At 46.3% G+C, this 17,016-nt stretch overlaps 1 protein-coding gene across 13 annotated transcripts in view; it reads right to left on the reverse strand.

Moving 5' to 3' along the window:
• The window catches only part of DTD1 (D-aminoacyl-tRNA deacylase 1), a 115,226-nt gene extending 98,579 nt beyond the window's left edge, over positions 1-16,647 (reverse strand). For 7 of the 13 annotated variants that reach the window (XR_003682942.1, XR_008619191.1, XM_007114746.4 and 4 more), the window contains exons 1-2: positions 11,244-11,443; positions 9,304-9,539 (exon numbers count right to left, since the gene is read on the reverse strand). Coding sequence is in view for 11 of the 13 variants with exons in the window: in XM_007114746.4 (XP_007114808.1) it covers positions 9,304-9,539; positions 11,244-11,413 (406 nt within the window). In the remaining 2 variants the exon portion in view is untranslated. The other 6 variants (XM_055090270.1, XM_055090269.1, XM_024123612.3 and 3 more) reach the window with 6 other exon arrangements.
• Positions 16,648-17,016: the final 369 nt, after the last annotated feature.

Raw genomic sequence — 17,016 nt, forward strand, 5'->3', positions numbered from 1 at the left:
TTTGTTGTAGAGCTGGTTTGGTGGTGCTGAATTCTCTTAGCTTTTGCTTGTCTGTAAAGCTTTTGATTTCTCCATCAAATCTGAATGAGATCCTTGCCAGGTAGAGTAATCTTGGTTGTAGGTCCTTCCCTTTCATCACTTTAAGTATATCATGCCACTCCCTTCTGGCTTGTAGAGTTTCTGCTGAGAAATCAGCTGTCAACCTTATGCTACCTTGTATGCTATTTGTCATTTTTCCCTTGCTGCTTTCAATAATTTTTCTTTGTCTTTAATTTTTTCCAATTTGATTAATATGTGTCTTGGCGTGTTTCTCCTTGGGGTTATCCAATATGGGACTCTCTGAGCTTCCTGGACTTGTGGGTGACTATTTCCTGTCCCATGTTAGGGAGGTTTCTGACTATAATCTCTTCAAATATCTTCTCAGACCCTTTCTCTTTCTCTTCTCCTTCTGGGACCCCTATAATCTGAATGTTGGTGTGTTTAATGTTGTCCCAGAGGTCTCTGAGGCTGTCCTCATTTCTTTTCATTCTTCTTTATTCTGCTCCTCGGTAGTTATTTCCACCATTCTATCTTCCAGCTCACTTATTCGTCCTTCTGCCTCAGTCATTCTGCTATTGATTCCTTCTAGTGTATTTTTCATTTCAGTTATTGTGTCGTTCATCACTATTTGTTTGTTCTTTAGTTCTTCTAGGTCTCTGTTAAACATTTCTTGTATTTTCTCGATCCATGCCCCCATTCTATTTCCGAGATTTTGGATCTTGTTTACTATCCTTACTCTGATTTCTTTTTCAGGTAGATTGCCTATTTCCTCTTCATTTATTTGATGTTGTAGGTTTTTACCTTGCTCCTTCATCTGTAACGTATTTTTTGTCATCTCATTTTTTTTAATGGGTGGGGCTGTGTTCCCGTGTTGTTGGTTGTTTGGCCTGAGGCACCCAGCACTGGTGTTTGCAGTCAGTTGGGCAGAGCCAGGTCTTGGTGCCGAGATGAGGACCTCTGAGAGAGCTCACACCGATTAAGATTCCCTGGGGTCTGAGGTTCTCTGTTAGTCCAGAGGTTTGGACTCGGTGATCCCAGTATAGGAGCTCAGGCCCAATCCCCAGCCTAGGAACCATGACCCCCTAAAGCCGTGCAGTGTGACAAAAAAAAAATAAAAGCAACAAAAAGGCTGGGGAGGTCCAGGCTGGAAAAGAAATTCAGGAGTCGCCAGCACATGGATGGCTTTTAAGAATTTAATTTTTATTTTATTTTTTTGGCCATACCATGCGGCTTGAAGGATCTTAGTTCCCTGACCAGAGATCGAACCTGTGCCCCCTGCAATGGAAGTGTGGAGTCCTGGAACACCAGGGAATTCCCTAGATGGCTTTTAAAAGTCATTGGACAAGATGCCCAAGGGCCCAGTGTAAATGAGAAAAGTTCAAAGGCCAGAGCCCTCTAATGTTACAAAGCCGAGGAAATAGGAAGAAGTAACCAAGGACTGAGAAGGGGCAATCGGTGAAGCAGGAGGAAAAGCAGGAGAGTGCAGAGTCCTAAACGCCCAGTGAAGGACTACTGTCCCACAGAGGAGGGAGGAAGCAACAGGACTAAACCTGCTGATGGGCCGCTGAGCTGAGGATGAGAACTAACCTGGCCAAGTGGAGGGCACGGTGCCTCGCCAAGAGCAGTTACAGCAGTAAGAGGGGCAAAGGCGGACTGAAGTGGGATGGGGGCAGACAGCCCTCCAGGGACCACGCAGTCAAGTGGAGCAGAGAACTGGGGCAGGAGCTGGAGGTGGGGCTGACAGGGTGTCTCCACGATGGGAGGACCAACAGCACATCTGCAAGCTGGTGGGGATGGTCTGGGCGGAGGGAGCAAAACTGACTCAGAGACAGAAGAGGGGGCAGAAGAACGTCCCTGCTCAGTCCCTGCACAGGTGAGAGCATGGGGTCAGCCACCCTGAAGGAAGGCAGGCCTGTTCCTGGTACAGATGCTAGCAGGTGGACCAGATGGAATTCTGGAAGTTCTCTTCTGAGTGCTTCCGTTTTCTCAGGAAAATGGGAAGTAAGGTCAATAGCTAAGGTGAGGATGGAACTTTCAGGAGAGAGAACAGTCGAGTGAATGAACAGGCCGATGTATCACAATTGCTGAGCCAACTTGCAGGTCAAGGTCATGACCGTGAGGCCAGTTGATGTGGACGTTGTCTCCAGCCACATTCAGCTGCATGGGCCCAGGGTAGGCTGAGGGCTGGCGTCCTGCCAGGGCTGCAGTTTGTCCCAAAAAACAGTTAAGGGAGGTAAGGAAATATGCTAAGAGTAATTATTATCATGAAACAAAGGAATTATGAATTTATAAATTTAACGCAAATCAAATAAAAATAACAGATTATTTTCTGGAACTAGACAAGCTGATTTTAAAATGCATAAAGAAAAATAACAATTAAGAATAGCTAGGAGAATTCCCCTGGTGGTCCAGTGGTTAGGACTTGGTGCTCTCACTGCCAGGAGCCCTGGTTCGATCCCTGGTTGAGGAACTAAGGTCTTGCAAGCCACGTGGTACGGCCAAAAAAAAGAATAGCTAGGAAATAGCCCCGAGGACATGGCACAGCACCTCACATACCACGGTGTCTGTTGTTTTGTGCGAGGAATACCTCTGAGTCCAGGGAGATGAGGACAGGCTCATCCTGGTAGCTGTGCTGCCCCATCCATCCTCTTCCTCTCAGACTCCTTCTACCTACTGTTCTTATTCTCTTTCGTCCCCTTTATCTCTTTTCCTGAGCTTCCTCCAGACTTTTGGCCATGAATTGCGAGACCAGCTCTTTCTTCTTGCCCAGCAGAATCTATAATAGCAATTCAATCGGAAGAAATAAAGGCAATTTTTAAAAAGAAGGTATAGGTGGAAAGAAACTCCTTTCACTGTTGTGACTGTCCAAAGACTTGAAATAACTCAGGACGAAAAGAAAAGTCTGAATCTTTCAGCAGGGGAAATAGGAAGAGTTTACAACCTTATTGATTCAGGGTCTACATATTCAGATCACAGAGAAAATGTGATCCCACATTGTGATTTCCTAAATCTACATGAACAATAACGCCTCTGGCATCACAGCCATCACCAAAATACATAAAATAGGCTTCCACTGAAAGCTCACTCACGCTGCTAAAATGTTTTAAGTAGTAAAAAGAGAAGAAAATTAAGCAAACCCGTGAAAAATTAAACACTAACCATGAAGCAAAGACTAGACGTGGTCTTCCTCTTTCTGGCACCTTCTCTGCGAGATGAACCTATAGGGGCTGGGGTATGATGGGGTCCCCCAGAGAGAAGAGAGGGGAGGCAGGCAGACGGCTGCTGCACTCCCTACACGTCCTTCCACATTTCTCTAGCTCTCTGCCGCCCACGACAGATCAGCCCCGCAGGGAATACGCAGGTAGCTCTTTTTAATACCGTGGAAGCTTCTGATTTGGGTAAATGCTTTCCTGGGTCCATCACAAATGGCTCGGAGTTGGAACAAGACACTTGAGAGTGGAGATCCCTCTTTTCAACTATTCCATTCTGGTATAACATTTGTTTTTTTCCTAACTGTAAAAGCAATGCATGCTCAAATCTCAACTCTGAGAGTGGTGAATGACCCCCACTGAATGGTGCTTTCAGCGTTCATGCGAAGGATGGAGATTCCTGGCTGCAGAGGGCCCACTCAGGCTGGGGGTCCAATAAAGTACCCTTAACCTCGGGTTCGTCCCGCAGGAGAGGGGAGAACTGATGGATTTGCGCGGTAGGGTTTTCCCCCTACAGCAATTATTTGAAGAGGGCTCAGAGAAAACCCTTTGAGAGTACCAGAGTTACGAGCTGGGGGGAGTAAAGATGGCCACAAACTCTGACACTCCTTCCACTGCAAGGTGGGTCTCCACCCCTCCCCTTGAAGCTGGGTGGGCTGAGAAACTGCTCTGACCAACAGCATCTGGGGGGTGACGTGGGGCCACTTGCCAGGCCTGGTTCATGGGCTGGCGCTTCCACTTCCTGTCCCTTGGAGCACCCACTGCTGGCACCATGGTAGAAATCCAGCTACCCCGAGAAGCCAAGCAATGTGGGGAGGCCCTGGGGGATAAGATGAGGTGGGTGCGGGGAGGACGGTCACCCTCAGCCCCACCTCACCTCCCATGCTCACAGGACTGCACCTGTGCACCCTGCACTGAGGACCCCACTTGGCTCAGGTAGCTGCGGGCACCTCCCTGCTGCATAGCGGATTCTAGGGTGACCAGCTGCCCCAGTTTGCCCTGGACCAAAGGGTTTCTGGGAATGAAGGGTTTTCAGCGCTAAAACCAGGAGAGTCCTGGTAAACCTGACCTCTGCTCTGAGGTTCGTCTGTCCAGTGTTCCAGGTCAGGGTAACAGAAGGGGAAGAGGCCCTAGAGTTTGGGGAAGAGAAACAAGCGGGGGTGTTTCCACTGCGAGTAACCAGGGTGCTACTTAGAAGCCCAGTACACGCATCAAGAGTTAACGACCCTGCAGGTGGGAATTAGTGTGAAGGGTCAAGGAAGTAAACAGGGAACAGACACCATCAGCCACCGCTATCTTAGGACCCACCCCTGTCGGTCAGTCCTTCAAAGCATGCATCACACCGAAATGACAGAAGGTTCTGGCCCCATACTTGTTTCCGTAGAGAGAACTCGCTCATACACAAGTGGTAAACAAGGGAGTGTGTGCACAGCGCAGAGGCTGCACGGGGTCAGAGCTGTTCTCAGGCAAAGGCAGCGGGACGGCGGGGGCACGGGAAAGCCCCCGGCACTGGCAGCAGCAGCTCTTTGGATGCATTTTATGAAAGTGAAAACAAGCGTGCACACCCTTCTGGACCAGCCACAGGTCATCAGTGGTTTGCCATGAGCTCTGGCAGTTTCAGAGGTGGTTTTGCAGAATGAGGGGTTCTCTCTGCTCTAACGGAAGCAGCCATGTGCCCACTCTCTCCCCACCGGACTGGAAGCTCCTTCACAGCAGGGACAGCACCATATACCCAGAGCCCCGCATGGGGCAGGCAGATAAAAACAGTGACTTACGGACACAGGAGGCACAGAAATGACTTGAAAGAACCAGTAAAATCTCCCCCAACAGAAACAGGACTAAAATTCTGGATTAACATCACTGCTCCGAGATGTACGACCACCTGGCCTCAAGCCTTCCTGCTCCCCTCTTACTGGACCTACTTGTGTCTGAGCAGCAGAGAAGGCATCCCAATAGATGTGATGAATTCAGAAGGATAATGAAAAGGAAAACAAATCAAGAGGGGGTGAGTTATAGAATGAAGCTCGGGCTCTAGAGATGCCGGCTGGTTCCATTCCCGGCTTTGCCACTTAGACGCTGAGTGACCTTCCTCGGTTACTCCGCTGCACCTCAGCCTTCTCATGTGCAGAATGGGGGTGATCGCAGTGCCCACCTGCTAGGGTCATTGTGAGGGTTCAGTGACGGACGCATGAAGAGGGTTTACTCTCGCACGGCGCCTGGCACATACTAAGCCCCAGAGAGATGCATTCTGGCATGCTTTACGCTAATACTAATAATAGTAACAATGATAATAAAAACATGTGAGGCTACCACACCATAAACAGCTTGCCCTCCAGGGTTCCCATTCCACACGGAACACAGGGAAAGCGCTTGAGGTCACAGCACCGAGCAGGCCGTGCTCGGGAGCCAAGTTCAGCAGACTCGCCATCCAGCACATGAGCCACGGCTGGGCAGCGCAGAGGAGCTGCAGGTGGCGAAAACGCCAGAAGGCAATGGGTACCAGTGGAGGCACAGAAGCAAGAGAGAGGAGTAAAAGGACAACGACCCACCCTCCATCCAGCCCTTAACAACAAGTAAGAGAAGCAGATCAAATATGCATTTGAAATAAAGTTTCAGTCAGTAAAGAGGAAGGGAGTGAAAATAAATGTCTAATTAAACTAACAGCCAAGACATGGAAGCAACCTAAATGTCCACTGGTGATGAAGGGATAAAGAAGATGTAGTCTAGCCACACAGTGGGATACCAGTCAGCCACAAAAGGAGGAGATCCTGCCATTCGTGACGACATGGATGGACCGTGAGGGCTTTACACTGAGTGAAAAAAGTTAGATAAAGAAAGACGCTGTCTGATCTTACTTATGTTACGAAACCTAAAAAAAACAAACCCATAAATACAGAGGAGAGACTGGTGGTTGCCAAAGTTGGAGGGTGCAGGTGGTCAAAAGGTACAAATTTCCAGTTAGAAGATAACTAAGTTCTGGGGATGTGAGGTACAGCATCCTTACCTTAACTGTCAACCCATGTGAGGTGATGGCTGTTAACTTATTGTGGTGACCATTTCACAATATATGTGTATATCAAATCACCATGTTGTACAACTAAAACTAATGGAGTGCTATAGGTCAATTATACCTCAATAAAACTGGAAATTTTTAAAAATTTTTTAGGGTTAGGGTTAAATGTTTTAATTTTCGAATTAAACTCCTTTAAGTCTTAAAGTCACTAAAGAGGTCCTGAAAATCCTAAAAGAAAGAAAATGTATTTAGCGGTTTGTGTTCCACCTTCCCTCCAGGTCACAGAGGACTTTCCGTACTGGAGCTGGAAGTCAGAATCTCAAAATTTACCAAAAGACAGCAAGCATGTAAAACATGCTCCCTGCACTTCGTTCCACTAAAGACCATAAAGGAGAAAAAAGGCGAAGAGTGAGTGAGGCCCTGGGAAATCACTGTAGTGCCTCTGAAAGCCCAAAGGAGCAGAAAATAAATTCTGATTGAAACCCGTGGCATAATTCATGTTGATTTTTCATCAAAATGATCAGAGGTATCCCACTCCATAAGCTTAAATTCTGATCCATTATAAAATTATACTGTTTACAGTACATTGCTTCAGGCACTTCATATAATTACCTGGATGAAATACAGATTTTTTTCAAAACGTAAAAGGTGTTTTTAGGAACACAAAGCACTGAATAATAAAACGTTCCTCTTTAAGGCTTTAGACGAAAGTGGTTTTGTTTTCACTCAAGCATTCCTTCACAACCATCACTGTTCTCCCATGGAAAGGGCCCTCACCTGTGCTTTCATGTTATTCCCTTTTTTTTTTTTTTTTTTTTTTTCGGTACGTGGGCCTCTCATTGTTGTGGCCTCTCCCGTTGCGGAGCGCAGGCTCCCGGCGCGCAGGACTGTTCTCCCATGGAAAGGGCCCTCACCTGTGCTTTCATGTTATTCCCTTTTTTTTTTTTTTTTTTTTTTCGGTACGTGGGCCTCTCATTGTTGTGGCCTCTCCCGTTGCGGAGCGCAGGCTCCGGACGCGCAGGCTCAGCGGCCATGGTTCACGGGTCCAGCCGCTCTGCGGCATGTGGGATCTTCCCGGACCTGGGCACGAACCCGTGTCCCCTGCATCAGCAGGCGGATTCTCAGCCACTGCGCCACCAGGGAAGCCCTATATTCCTTTTTTTATATATAAATTTATTTATTTATGGCTGCGTTGGGTCTTTGTTGCTGTGCGCGGCCTTTCTCTAGTTGTGGCGAGCGGAGACTGCTCTTTGTTGCGGTGCATGGGCTTCTCATTGCGGTGGCTTCTCTTGTTGCGGAGCACGGGCTCTAGGCGCGTGGGCTTCAGTAGTTGTGGCACGTGGGCTCTAGAGCGCAGGCTCAGTAGTTGTGGCACACGGGCTTAGTTGCTCCGCGGCATGTGGGATCTTCCTGGACCAGGGCTCGAACCCGTGTCCCCTGCACTGGCAGGCGGATTCTTAACCACTGCACCACCAGGGAAGCCCTTTCATGATATTCTTTCTCCTCATCCTTCAAAGGACTTCAGTGCATCCCCAAATACGTCTGAGATTACTCAGAAATGGGATGATTCTATAAACATCAAGCAGAGAAGACAACGCTGGCAGCATTAATCCTTGGCTCAGCCAAGAAAAATTATTATTCAGAGCACTTGACTTAATTGCTAATTCTGAGAAGAACCTTGTTTGCAGCAAAGCCACGACGGACAGAGGACCCCAGTGGACATCCACGATCGGACGTGCCAATGGAGTTCTAAACTTGGGTGTTCCCAGAAGAAGCGAATATATTCTGCTCTACCAGGACCCAAGTAAAGAGCAGGATTTGACTTAAGGCGGGAGGGTCCTGATCACATAGAATCCATCTGGCCTTTTGGCAAATGGACACCTGACACAAGTAAGAGGAGAGTTTAAATGAAAGGAAATACCAGTGAGGGGCTGGAACATCACTCCTCAGAACACGAGCCATCTGAGGAGCTGACGACCCTCAGAGATGTGGGGCTCTGCTACAGAGCTCCAAAGTCATGTCGTGACTTTTACTACTTATGGTTGAAAACAGGCCCAATAACAAAGGGACCTGGGTTTGTCTAACCCACTGAGAGAAAGTTAAAGTGTAGGAAACACTACAGAGTCAACTATTAACAACTACTCAACAGCTACGAGAGTCCGACAGCATCAGGAGCAGCTGCAGTCAGACTCGGAAGCAGACATCCTGCTGAGCAAGTTCTCACCCTGAGGTGCGTCACCAAAGGAGGCTAAATACGCTTCCCAGTAACTCTGAAGGAAGAGCACACTAGGAACATGAAAACAGACTAGAAACACACCCTCTGAAGAAGATTCATAAGTTCCGATTCATCATCCTCCCACAAACCAGGCCCACTCTTCTCAGGCGTTTTCTAGGCTTACTCTTGATCAGTCAGGCTAGGCTGGCAGTCCCCACGACAAGCCGTTAAGCCTACACTGTCCAAATGACAGCCGAGAGCCACACACGGCCACCAGGCGCTGGACATGTGGCTGGTCTGAATCGAGATACACCGTGAGCATGAAAGACTTCAGTAAGAAGCAGGAATGTGAGTTATCTCGGTAATAACTCTTGACATTGACTACAGGGTGAAATCAGAATATTGTGGATATATTGGGCTAAATGAAATACAGTTTTAAAATTAATTTCACTTGTTTCTTTTCCTTTTGTTTTTAATATGGCTCCTAGATATTTAAAATGACACACGGCTCCCATTTGCGTCTGGCAATTGTATTTCTCTGTTGGGCAGGATAAGCAACCGAAATGAAGCACCACTATATCAAGTGCACTGCTGGGTTGCTAAACATTCCAAATGCGGACAGAAGAATAAAGCAGGGTAAACGGTACTGGGGCATCCAGAGGACACGCACAACAGCGGTGGCGGCAGCGGCCCTTATGCTGTTTTGAGAAAGTAATAAGCATAAACAGTGAGCTTTCTAGAAAAGGAAATGCTGCATCTGCAGACTGCCTTTCCCCTGCCAGGCAGTGTCCAGGGGACGCCCTCCTGGGCGCTGGGCTCCCGCCTACCTTTGACAAGCTCCGGCCGGTATGCCTTGCGTAGCTGCTCCAGGAAGCCGTTGTAGAAGCCCTCCGCCTGCTCTGAGGGCATCGCCAGGTGCAAGTCGGGCTTGTTCCCCTTGAGGACGCACTGCAGGGTGAACTGGCTGATGCACAGCACCTCGTACTGTTTGTCCATCACGCTCTTCGACCAGTGTTTCCCACTTTCGTCCTCAAACACACGCAGGTTTAAGATCTTCCGGACCCTGGGGGAAAACAGGGGTGAGAGCTACCTGGAGAATCACAAGCCCCCCGGACACACCCACACCCCCAAATGTCACCAGCACCCTGCTGACTAGGGATATTGTGCTGGCTCCATCACTTACAGGAGGGGTGACCTTAGGCAAGTTACTTTCTACTCTGTGCCTCAGTTTCCACATCTGTAATAGCGGTAATAATAGTCCTACCTCTTAGCGTTGATTGGTGATTTCCTTTTTTTTTTTTTTTTGTCAGTCCCTCCAATTCATAGCAGCTTCCAAAGGGAACCAGATGTGTCAAAACATGGGCTCAATTCTGATTTTTTACAGAATTCCATCTTTACACTGGAATAAATGATGCCCCGTTTTTATACCCTTTCTTGGAACTTCTCAAAATGAACAATTCAGCAAATACCCTGGAGCAAACTCATGGTCATTGCAGATATGCAAAAAGATCTGGGGAAAGACACCTTGACAACTATGTCACATGCTCCTTACGCCCCAGCGGGGCTTTCCCTATAGAAATGGATGACAAAGGACGGCCACCCTGGCAAGGAGGAGGACCAGGTAGCATTTATGAGGTCAGACTTGAGACGAATGACAAAGAACTACCTCCGTGAAAGCTGCACTTCCACCATTTGAAGCCGCCTTTCTGGATGATGTTGGAGACATGTTCAAAGCCTGAACAAATACTCATTCGCTGACACCTTACGTGGGCACCCTCTACGGTGGGCGCTATTCATCACCCCTTCTCCACAGGGGGGTCTGCCTTATGTTGAGTCATTGCTCTTAACCAAGTTAAGTACTAGCTCTCCATTTTGTCAGAGCCACGGAGAGATTCAGACCAGTCCCCCGGCTTTTAACCACTACACCACTTCGCTCCCTCTTTGCGTATCCAGGAGACAGCTTTTAAAATACCAACATCTGTGAGTGTTATTGAACTAGGCATCAACACCTTAGCGGGAGCTTGGTTCCAAGTCTGGTTTTCAACCTAATACAAAAGGGACAACTGGGCAACTGTCACATGTAGGCTCTGGGCACCAGGGGCAGAGAAAATGGACCCAAGCATCTGAAGTACATGTGCAAAGTGGTGCGGGGGGAGGGTGAACACGAGGAGTGGGAGGCTGCCCGTACTAAGTAAGGGTCAACAGCAATGACAAACCTCCCACCTTAGTAAAAAGAGCACTGGCTTCCAGGCCAGGTGACCTAGGTTCTAATCTGGAGTCAGGCTTTTGGCTAAGGACGTGTGCATGACCTTGGGCAGGTAATGTAACCTCTCTGAGCCCCAGATCCTTATGTGTGCGGTGAACAACTGGGCATTCGTAACATGTGTAAACAGTGCCCAGACCATACTGCTCAAACTGAAAACATTAAACATTCCTATGAGAAGAGGCCTGGTTTTCACACTAAGAGAATGGTTCAAGGCTGCAGCAGCAAATAGGGACAGAGGCTAAGGTGTGCTCCTGACCTTTCGCTGACTTACTGCGTGACAGCTCTTCCTCGCCCTCCCCATCTGTGACACGGAGATAACCACACTGCGTCAAAAGGGACATGGGTAAAACTGACAGAGTCTCACTTTATAGGATCAAAATACTATGGAAGTTCCATATATATATACACACATATAAAATTTATTTAAATAGCTAGCCAGCCAGCTAGATGACCAGCACATGTCCCACTAGAAAGGCAGTGACGTGGAAATCCGCCTCTTACATGTGCTCCAGTTCCTTCTGTGTATCTTCCAGGGAAATACCCAGCAACACACAGATGCCCCGTCCGATGGCACTTATCTGTTCTCCACCAACTGGAAAGGAAACAAAAGGGAAAAGAGACAAAAGGGAAAGGAAACAAAAGGGAAAACCAAACAGTGCCGTGAAGCACATTTGAGCATCCACAGGAAAGTTTAAACATCACACATACTTCTCATAACTTCTTTGGCAAAGTCAGTAGGTACTGAAACGTGAAAGGGGTTACGTCGATGCAGTATGATAATCATACTTTGTCCATTCTGACTTTACATTTGGAATGAATGAGTTGTGAAGTGAACAACCATTACGCAGGATTTTCAGGCCGCGTTTTCATCTGTGCTACCTTGGTTGAGACCCCTGAAACTTTCTATGAGTTCGCCCATCTGTAACAACAAAAGTTTTTCTCCCCAGAGAATCCAGCTCAGCTATAGTAATTCTCAAAAAGGAGATGCCTGCTCTTCTTGGAAATCAGCAAACCTGATAACACAATACACAATGGAAAACACTTATGTCATAAAAATAAAGAAATGATTTCTCTACTTACTGCAGAAAAGATAAATATATATCATACATAAAAAACACAGTTCAAAAGTTAAGCTTCCAGGGGCTTCCCTGGTGGCGCAGTGGTTAAGAATCCGCCTGCCAAAGCAGGGGACATGGGTTTGAGCCCTGGTCCGGGAAGATCCCACATGCCACGGAGCAACTAAGCCCGTGCGCCACAACTACTGAGCCTGTGCTCTAGAGCCCGTGAGCCACAGCTACTGAGCTTGCACGCCTAGAGCCCGTGCTTGGCAACAAGAGAAGCCACAGCAATGAGAAGCCTGCGCACCGCAACGAAGAGTAGCTCCCGCTTGCTGCAACTAGAGAAAGCCCGTGCACAGCAACGAAGACCCAGTGCAGCCAAAAATAAAATATAAATAAATTAATTAATTTAATTTAAAATAAATAAATAAATTTTTTAAAAAATAAAAGTTAAGCTTCAAGTCAGCAAACTTCTATTATTTCCCAGTTTATTACTAAGGTTGCATTCTAAGCCAATGACCTCCAAATCATTTTGAGTGATGCACCCCATGCATAAAAAAAATTCTTTGAACACAGATTCCTATTCCAAACATTTGCATATGTATTTAGCATCAAATGTACACTCTACTACTATTAGACAGTATCTCAGTGCTGGCACAGTACTTAGGTCAAGACACATCATTATGGTGGTGAAACTAAATCCATATTTCAAATGTTGATCTTCATAATTTTCAATTTTTGGAGCCAACTTTTTGCCAAAGCTCATTAGATTATTGATGTTTGGTTATTTTATTGTATACTGACCTAATGTTCCAATCAGGAGAAAGGTCATCTCTGCCATTTTCTTGTTATTTGCTTCTGCTAGATAATAATATTTATAAATATATCCGACAAGGCATCATCCTGCAAGCTAAGGGAAGAGTGAGAAACCCTCTTCCTGCAGGTGTCTGACAAGGGACCATCTGACAGACACGAGGGGAGCACAAGCATCAGTTTGTTCCTGAAATAACTCTTTTTAAAAGAATATTTACTGATTTATTTATTTTGGCTGAGCCGGTCTTAGCTGCGGCACGCAGGATCTTAGTTGCGCCATGCGGGATCTAGTTCCCTGACCAGGGATCAAACCCAAGCCCCCTGCATTGGGAGCACGGAGTCTTAACTGCTAGACCACCAGGGAAGTCCCTGAAATAATTCTTATTAAAGCTTAACTTCTCTTAGTTTTATAATTAACAAAACACAAATATTTTAATATTTTCTTCTGTGCTGCTTTTTTTATAATGGACCGTGAGTGATTTACTGTCCTTTGAGCCACTGACGCAAAATCTGAAACAGAAATCAGCTATCCTGACATAAGCAGTAAACAACTGGGGTTGCTTGCTTGTTTGCAGTGCTTTAGAAAACTGTGGCTTTATTTGTTCTTTAAGGAAGTCAATATTATTTTCTTACAATATCAATATATTTTTAAAATTTTCCCCAGAGTATATTTTAAAAACTTAAACAGGAATGAAGATTGAACTATGTCCACCATTAAAGTAATGCATATGCAGTATAGAAAACTTTAAAAAATAAAAGAAACAGGAAAGAAAAAAGAACAACCGAAGACAAACACTTTAGTATGTTACTGATTTCCTTTTGATATTTCCTCTATTCACAGATTTTACTTCATATTTGTTCTCCACTACCATAATAATATTGTGTATAAATTTTTGTGTCTCATCTTTTAACATCTCATAAGGATTTTTCCACATTATGAGCTTTTCCCAAGCATATTTTAATAGTTGCAGCCCATCCAGTGGAACATTTGCATTCCATCCATGAATGGACTAACCATCCTATTTGGCTGGATAAATGGCTTGTTTTAAAATTTTTCACTTCAATAAGTAACACTGTGGTGAAAATCTTTATACACTAAAGTTTTTGGGGGGGGTTAATATACTTTCGTGTATAGAGCAGTTTTAGGTTCACAGCGAAACTGAACAGAGGGTACAGAGATTTCCCATATACCCTCAGCCCCACATGCAGTCTCCCCACTATCAACGTCCCCCTCCAGATGGTACATTTGTTCCAAATGATGAACCTACACTGACACCTCATTATCACTTAAAGTCCACAGTTTACATGAGGGCTCACTCTTGGTGTTGGACATTCTATCGGTTTGGACAAATGTAATGACACGTATCCACCATGACAGTATCGTAGAGAGGAGTTTCACTGCCCTAAGGATCTTCTGTGCTCCACCTGTTCAGCCCTCTAAAGCTTTTTCTATAATTAGGATTATCTTCTTAGAATAGATTCTCAAAAACAGAATCACTATTTGAAGTGATTCAAATCACTATTTGAACAGTTTCAACATTTTTATAATGTGGTATTATCCTAATAAGAAATGAATTATGCACCAAAGCCTTGAGATGACACAATTCGCTCTCTTATTTTGGAGAAGTTTTGTCCCTGCTTCAGGCAGAAGAATTAGGAGGTTAAAGGGATGTTTTATTATAGACAAATGGATTTCCAAGGGGAAAAACTTGAGAATCACCATTTTAGACAAAAGGTCACAGGGCTAGAAAAGACCTGAGCTATTTGGTCAATGTTTATTTGATACCATGTATAGTGGCATCCCCCAAGACTTCCTCTTTGAGAAGAATTCACCAGCTCGCAAATTAACGCATTCAAACCCAACCAATCTCTTCCCAACATTCTATGATTCTATTCAGATTTCGGCTTATAAAGCTGAGTGATGGACATGGGGGTTATTGTACTATTCCATCTGTGTAACCACATGAATATGTTTGAAGTGTTCTGTCATAAAGCTTTTAAAATTAGATTATCACAGTAACCATGCTAAGGCATCAAATGTGCCTGGTCAAGCTCATAAAGTGAGCCTGCCACGTAATATGTGACTCCTAATACTCTGTCCCACCTATAAAACTGGAAGTGACATTTTAGAACCTTTGAAATCAAGTGCCATTCGAGAAAGGCCACATGGAAGCGAAGCCAGTCAGTCACATTCTAAAGCAATCAGAAAATCTCTCTCCATTACAATGCAAGTAGAAGGCAAGGCTAACTCAAAGTTTCCCCCAGCACCGTGAGAGAATTCCATCTTATTAACACCTTCAGACAGTTAATTTTTTGTTTTTAACTAAAAGCATACAACTTAAATAGTAAAGTAAGATCATTCAAACTATTCAGCTAATCTCACAGAAATGTGTTTTTGATATTCCAGATCAGCACAATGGAGAGTTCTCCATTCTGATCAAAACTTACATTCTCCAAAGTCTGCTCACTGGTCATCATGACCACATAGGGCAGGCTGCAAGATTCTTCTCAAAAAAAGCAAGAAAATCTTTTCATCTATGAATTTTCCCAGTTTTAGTGAAGTTACATATTAACTAAAATGCTAAAAAAAAACAACAAAAACCCACTTTGTTTTAAAATTCCATAAATCCCAGAGCTATACTATTCCCTATTACTCCAGGACGATATCCAAAATCACTTATCAGAACAGCTTAGAAATCATTAGCCAGGACTGAAAAGTAGAATCTCAGATCTAAATATATGGTTTTACTGAGTTTGATTGTTTCTTTAGGGGATTTTGTTGTTTCGTTTTTAGATTTATACTTTCCTGGACATAGAAACACACATTTGGTATAGGCTTGAAGGAAAGGATATCTAGAACTACTTAAACTGAAACAATATTAGAATTCTGCCAATAAAAATAGGAAAGACTAGAAGACAATGTAAAGTTAATCATTCAAAAAAATTTTAACATCTATACTATCTTCACTCTAGGCTTTTTTTAAAATTGGGGAGTATAGTTGCTTTACAATGTTGTGTTAGTTTCTGCTGTACAGCAAAGTGAATCAGCTATATGTGTATATATAGCCCCTCTTTTTTAGATTTCCTTCCCATTTAGGTCACCACAGAGCATTGAGTAGAGTTCCCTGTGCTGTACAGTAGGCTCTCATTAGTTATCTATTTTATACATAGTATCAATAGTGTAGGTGTATGTATGTCAATCCCCATCTCCCAATCCATCCCACCCACCCCTTCCCCCTTGGTGTCCATTCGTTTCTTCTCTACCTCTGTGTCTCTATTTCTGCTTATCTTGGCTTGAGTTTTTAAAAGGACTTCCTTCTACCTATTAATCATCTGGACCCCTGATGTTCAAACTAGACCGCAGTGTTCAAGCCATGACTGATGGTTGCGTGGCTCGGTTCACATGAAACTGGTGGAAAAGAGAAACATCTTATCCTGGATCCTCTGGGTTCCCACCCGGGTCACGTAGGCAGACACGGTCAGAACCCACCCCTACGAGCACCTGTCACGAGCGGGCACCTTAGGCGAGTCAAGCTCCAGGTGAACCGGGACACGGAGAAAACGGGCTAGAAAGGGAAACGCGGCGCAGAAGGCTGGGGAGGGGGTGTGTGCCCCGGAAACGCTCCCCACGCGTCGTCTGTGCAACACCGCGTGGAAGGGCGGGCCGGGGGATGCTCGGGGGACGCTCGGGGGATGCGGTAGGCCACCTGCGCTCCGGACTAAAGGAAAGGCTGCAGAAGACGACGAGGCGCGGTCACCGCGACACTAAGTGGAGACCCTGCAGCCCGTGGACGGCGCCCCGGGACGGCGGGGACTTGGGGCCGCAGGGGCCGGGCTCGCGCGCGGCCGGCGGCGGCCCGGGGGCGTCCAGCCCGGCCCGGCCCCGCCCGACTGACCTGTGACGCTGGCCCGGGTGACGCGCTGCACCACGGCCTTCATGGCGACGGCTGGGGCGAGCGGGGCGGCGCCGCGCGGCTTCCGGCCTCGGGACTCCGCGGGCTGCGCAGCTGCCCGCGCCCTCTGCCGGGGACACCTGGAAGCGCGCTCCGACCCCCCGAACCCGCGAGTCGACGGCCCGCCCACGTCGGCCACACCCACCACAGGTTGGTCCCGCCCATCTTGGTCCTGTCCCCCGTACAGCTAGATGAACCCCGCCCGGACGCTGGAGTCCCGCAACCCCCTTCCCCGCCCCCACACCCCAGCCCGACTCACTGGTGCCCAGACAGTAGTTTCTGACCCCGGTTTCTTTTCACAAACCCCGGCCTGAGAGACAGTCATCCCTGAATCCCAGCTTTGTCCTGAATCCTAATCCTAATCGTGTGCCTCCTTCCATGTTTCCACCCTTCTGCCCCCAGATTCTCCCAAATTCTTTTTCCCTTGTCTTCCTGCCTCTGTAACTCCTC

Source organism: Physeter macrocephalus, chromosome 14 (assembly GCF_002837175.3).
Source record: "Physeter macrocephalus isolate SW-GA chromosome 14, ASM283717v5, whole genome shotgun sequence".
NCBI classification, from domain to species: Eukaryota; Metazoa; Chordata; class Mammalia; order Artiodactyla; family Physeteridae; genus Physeter; species Physeter macrocephalus.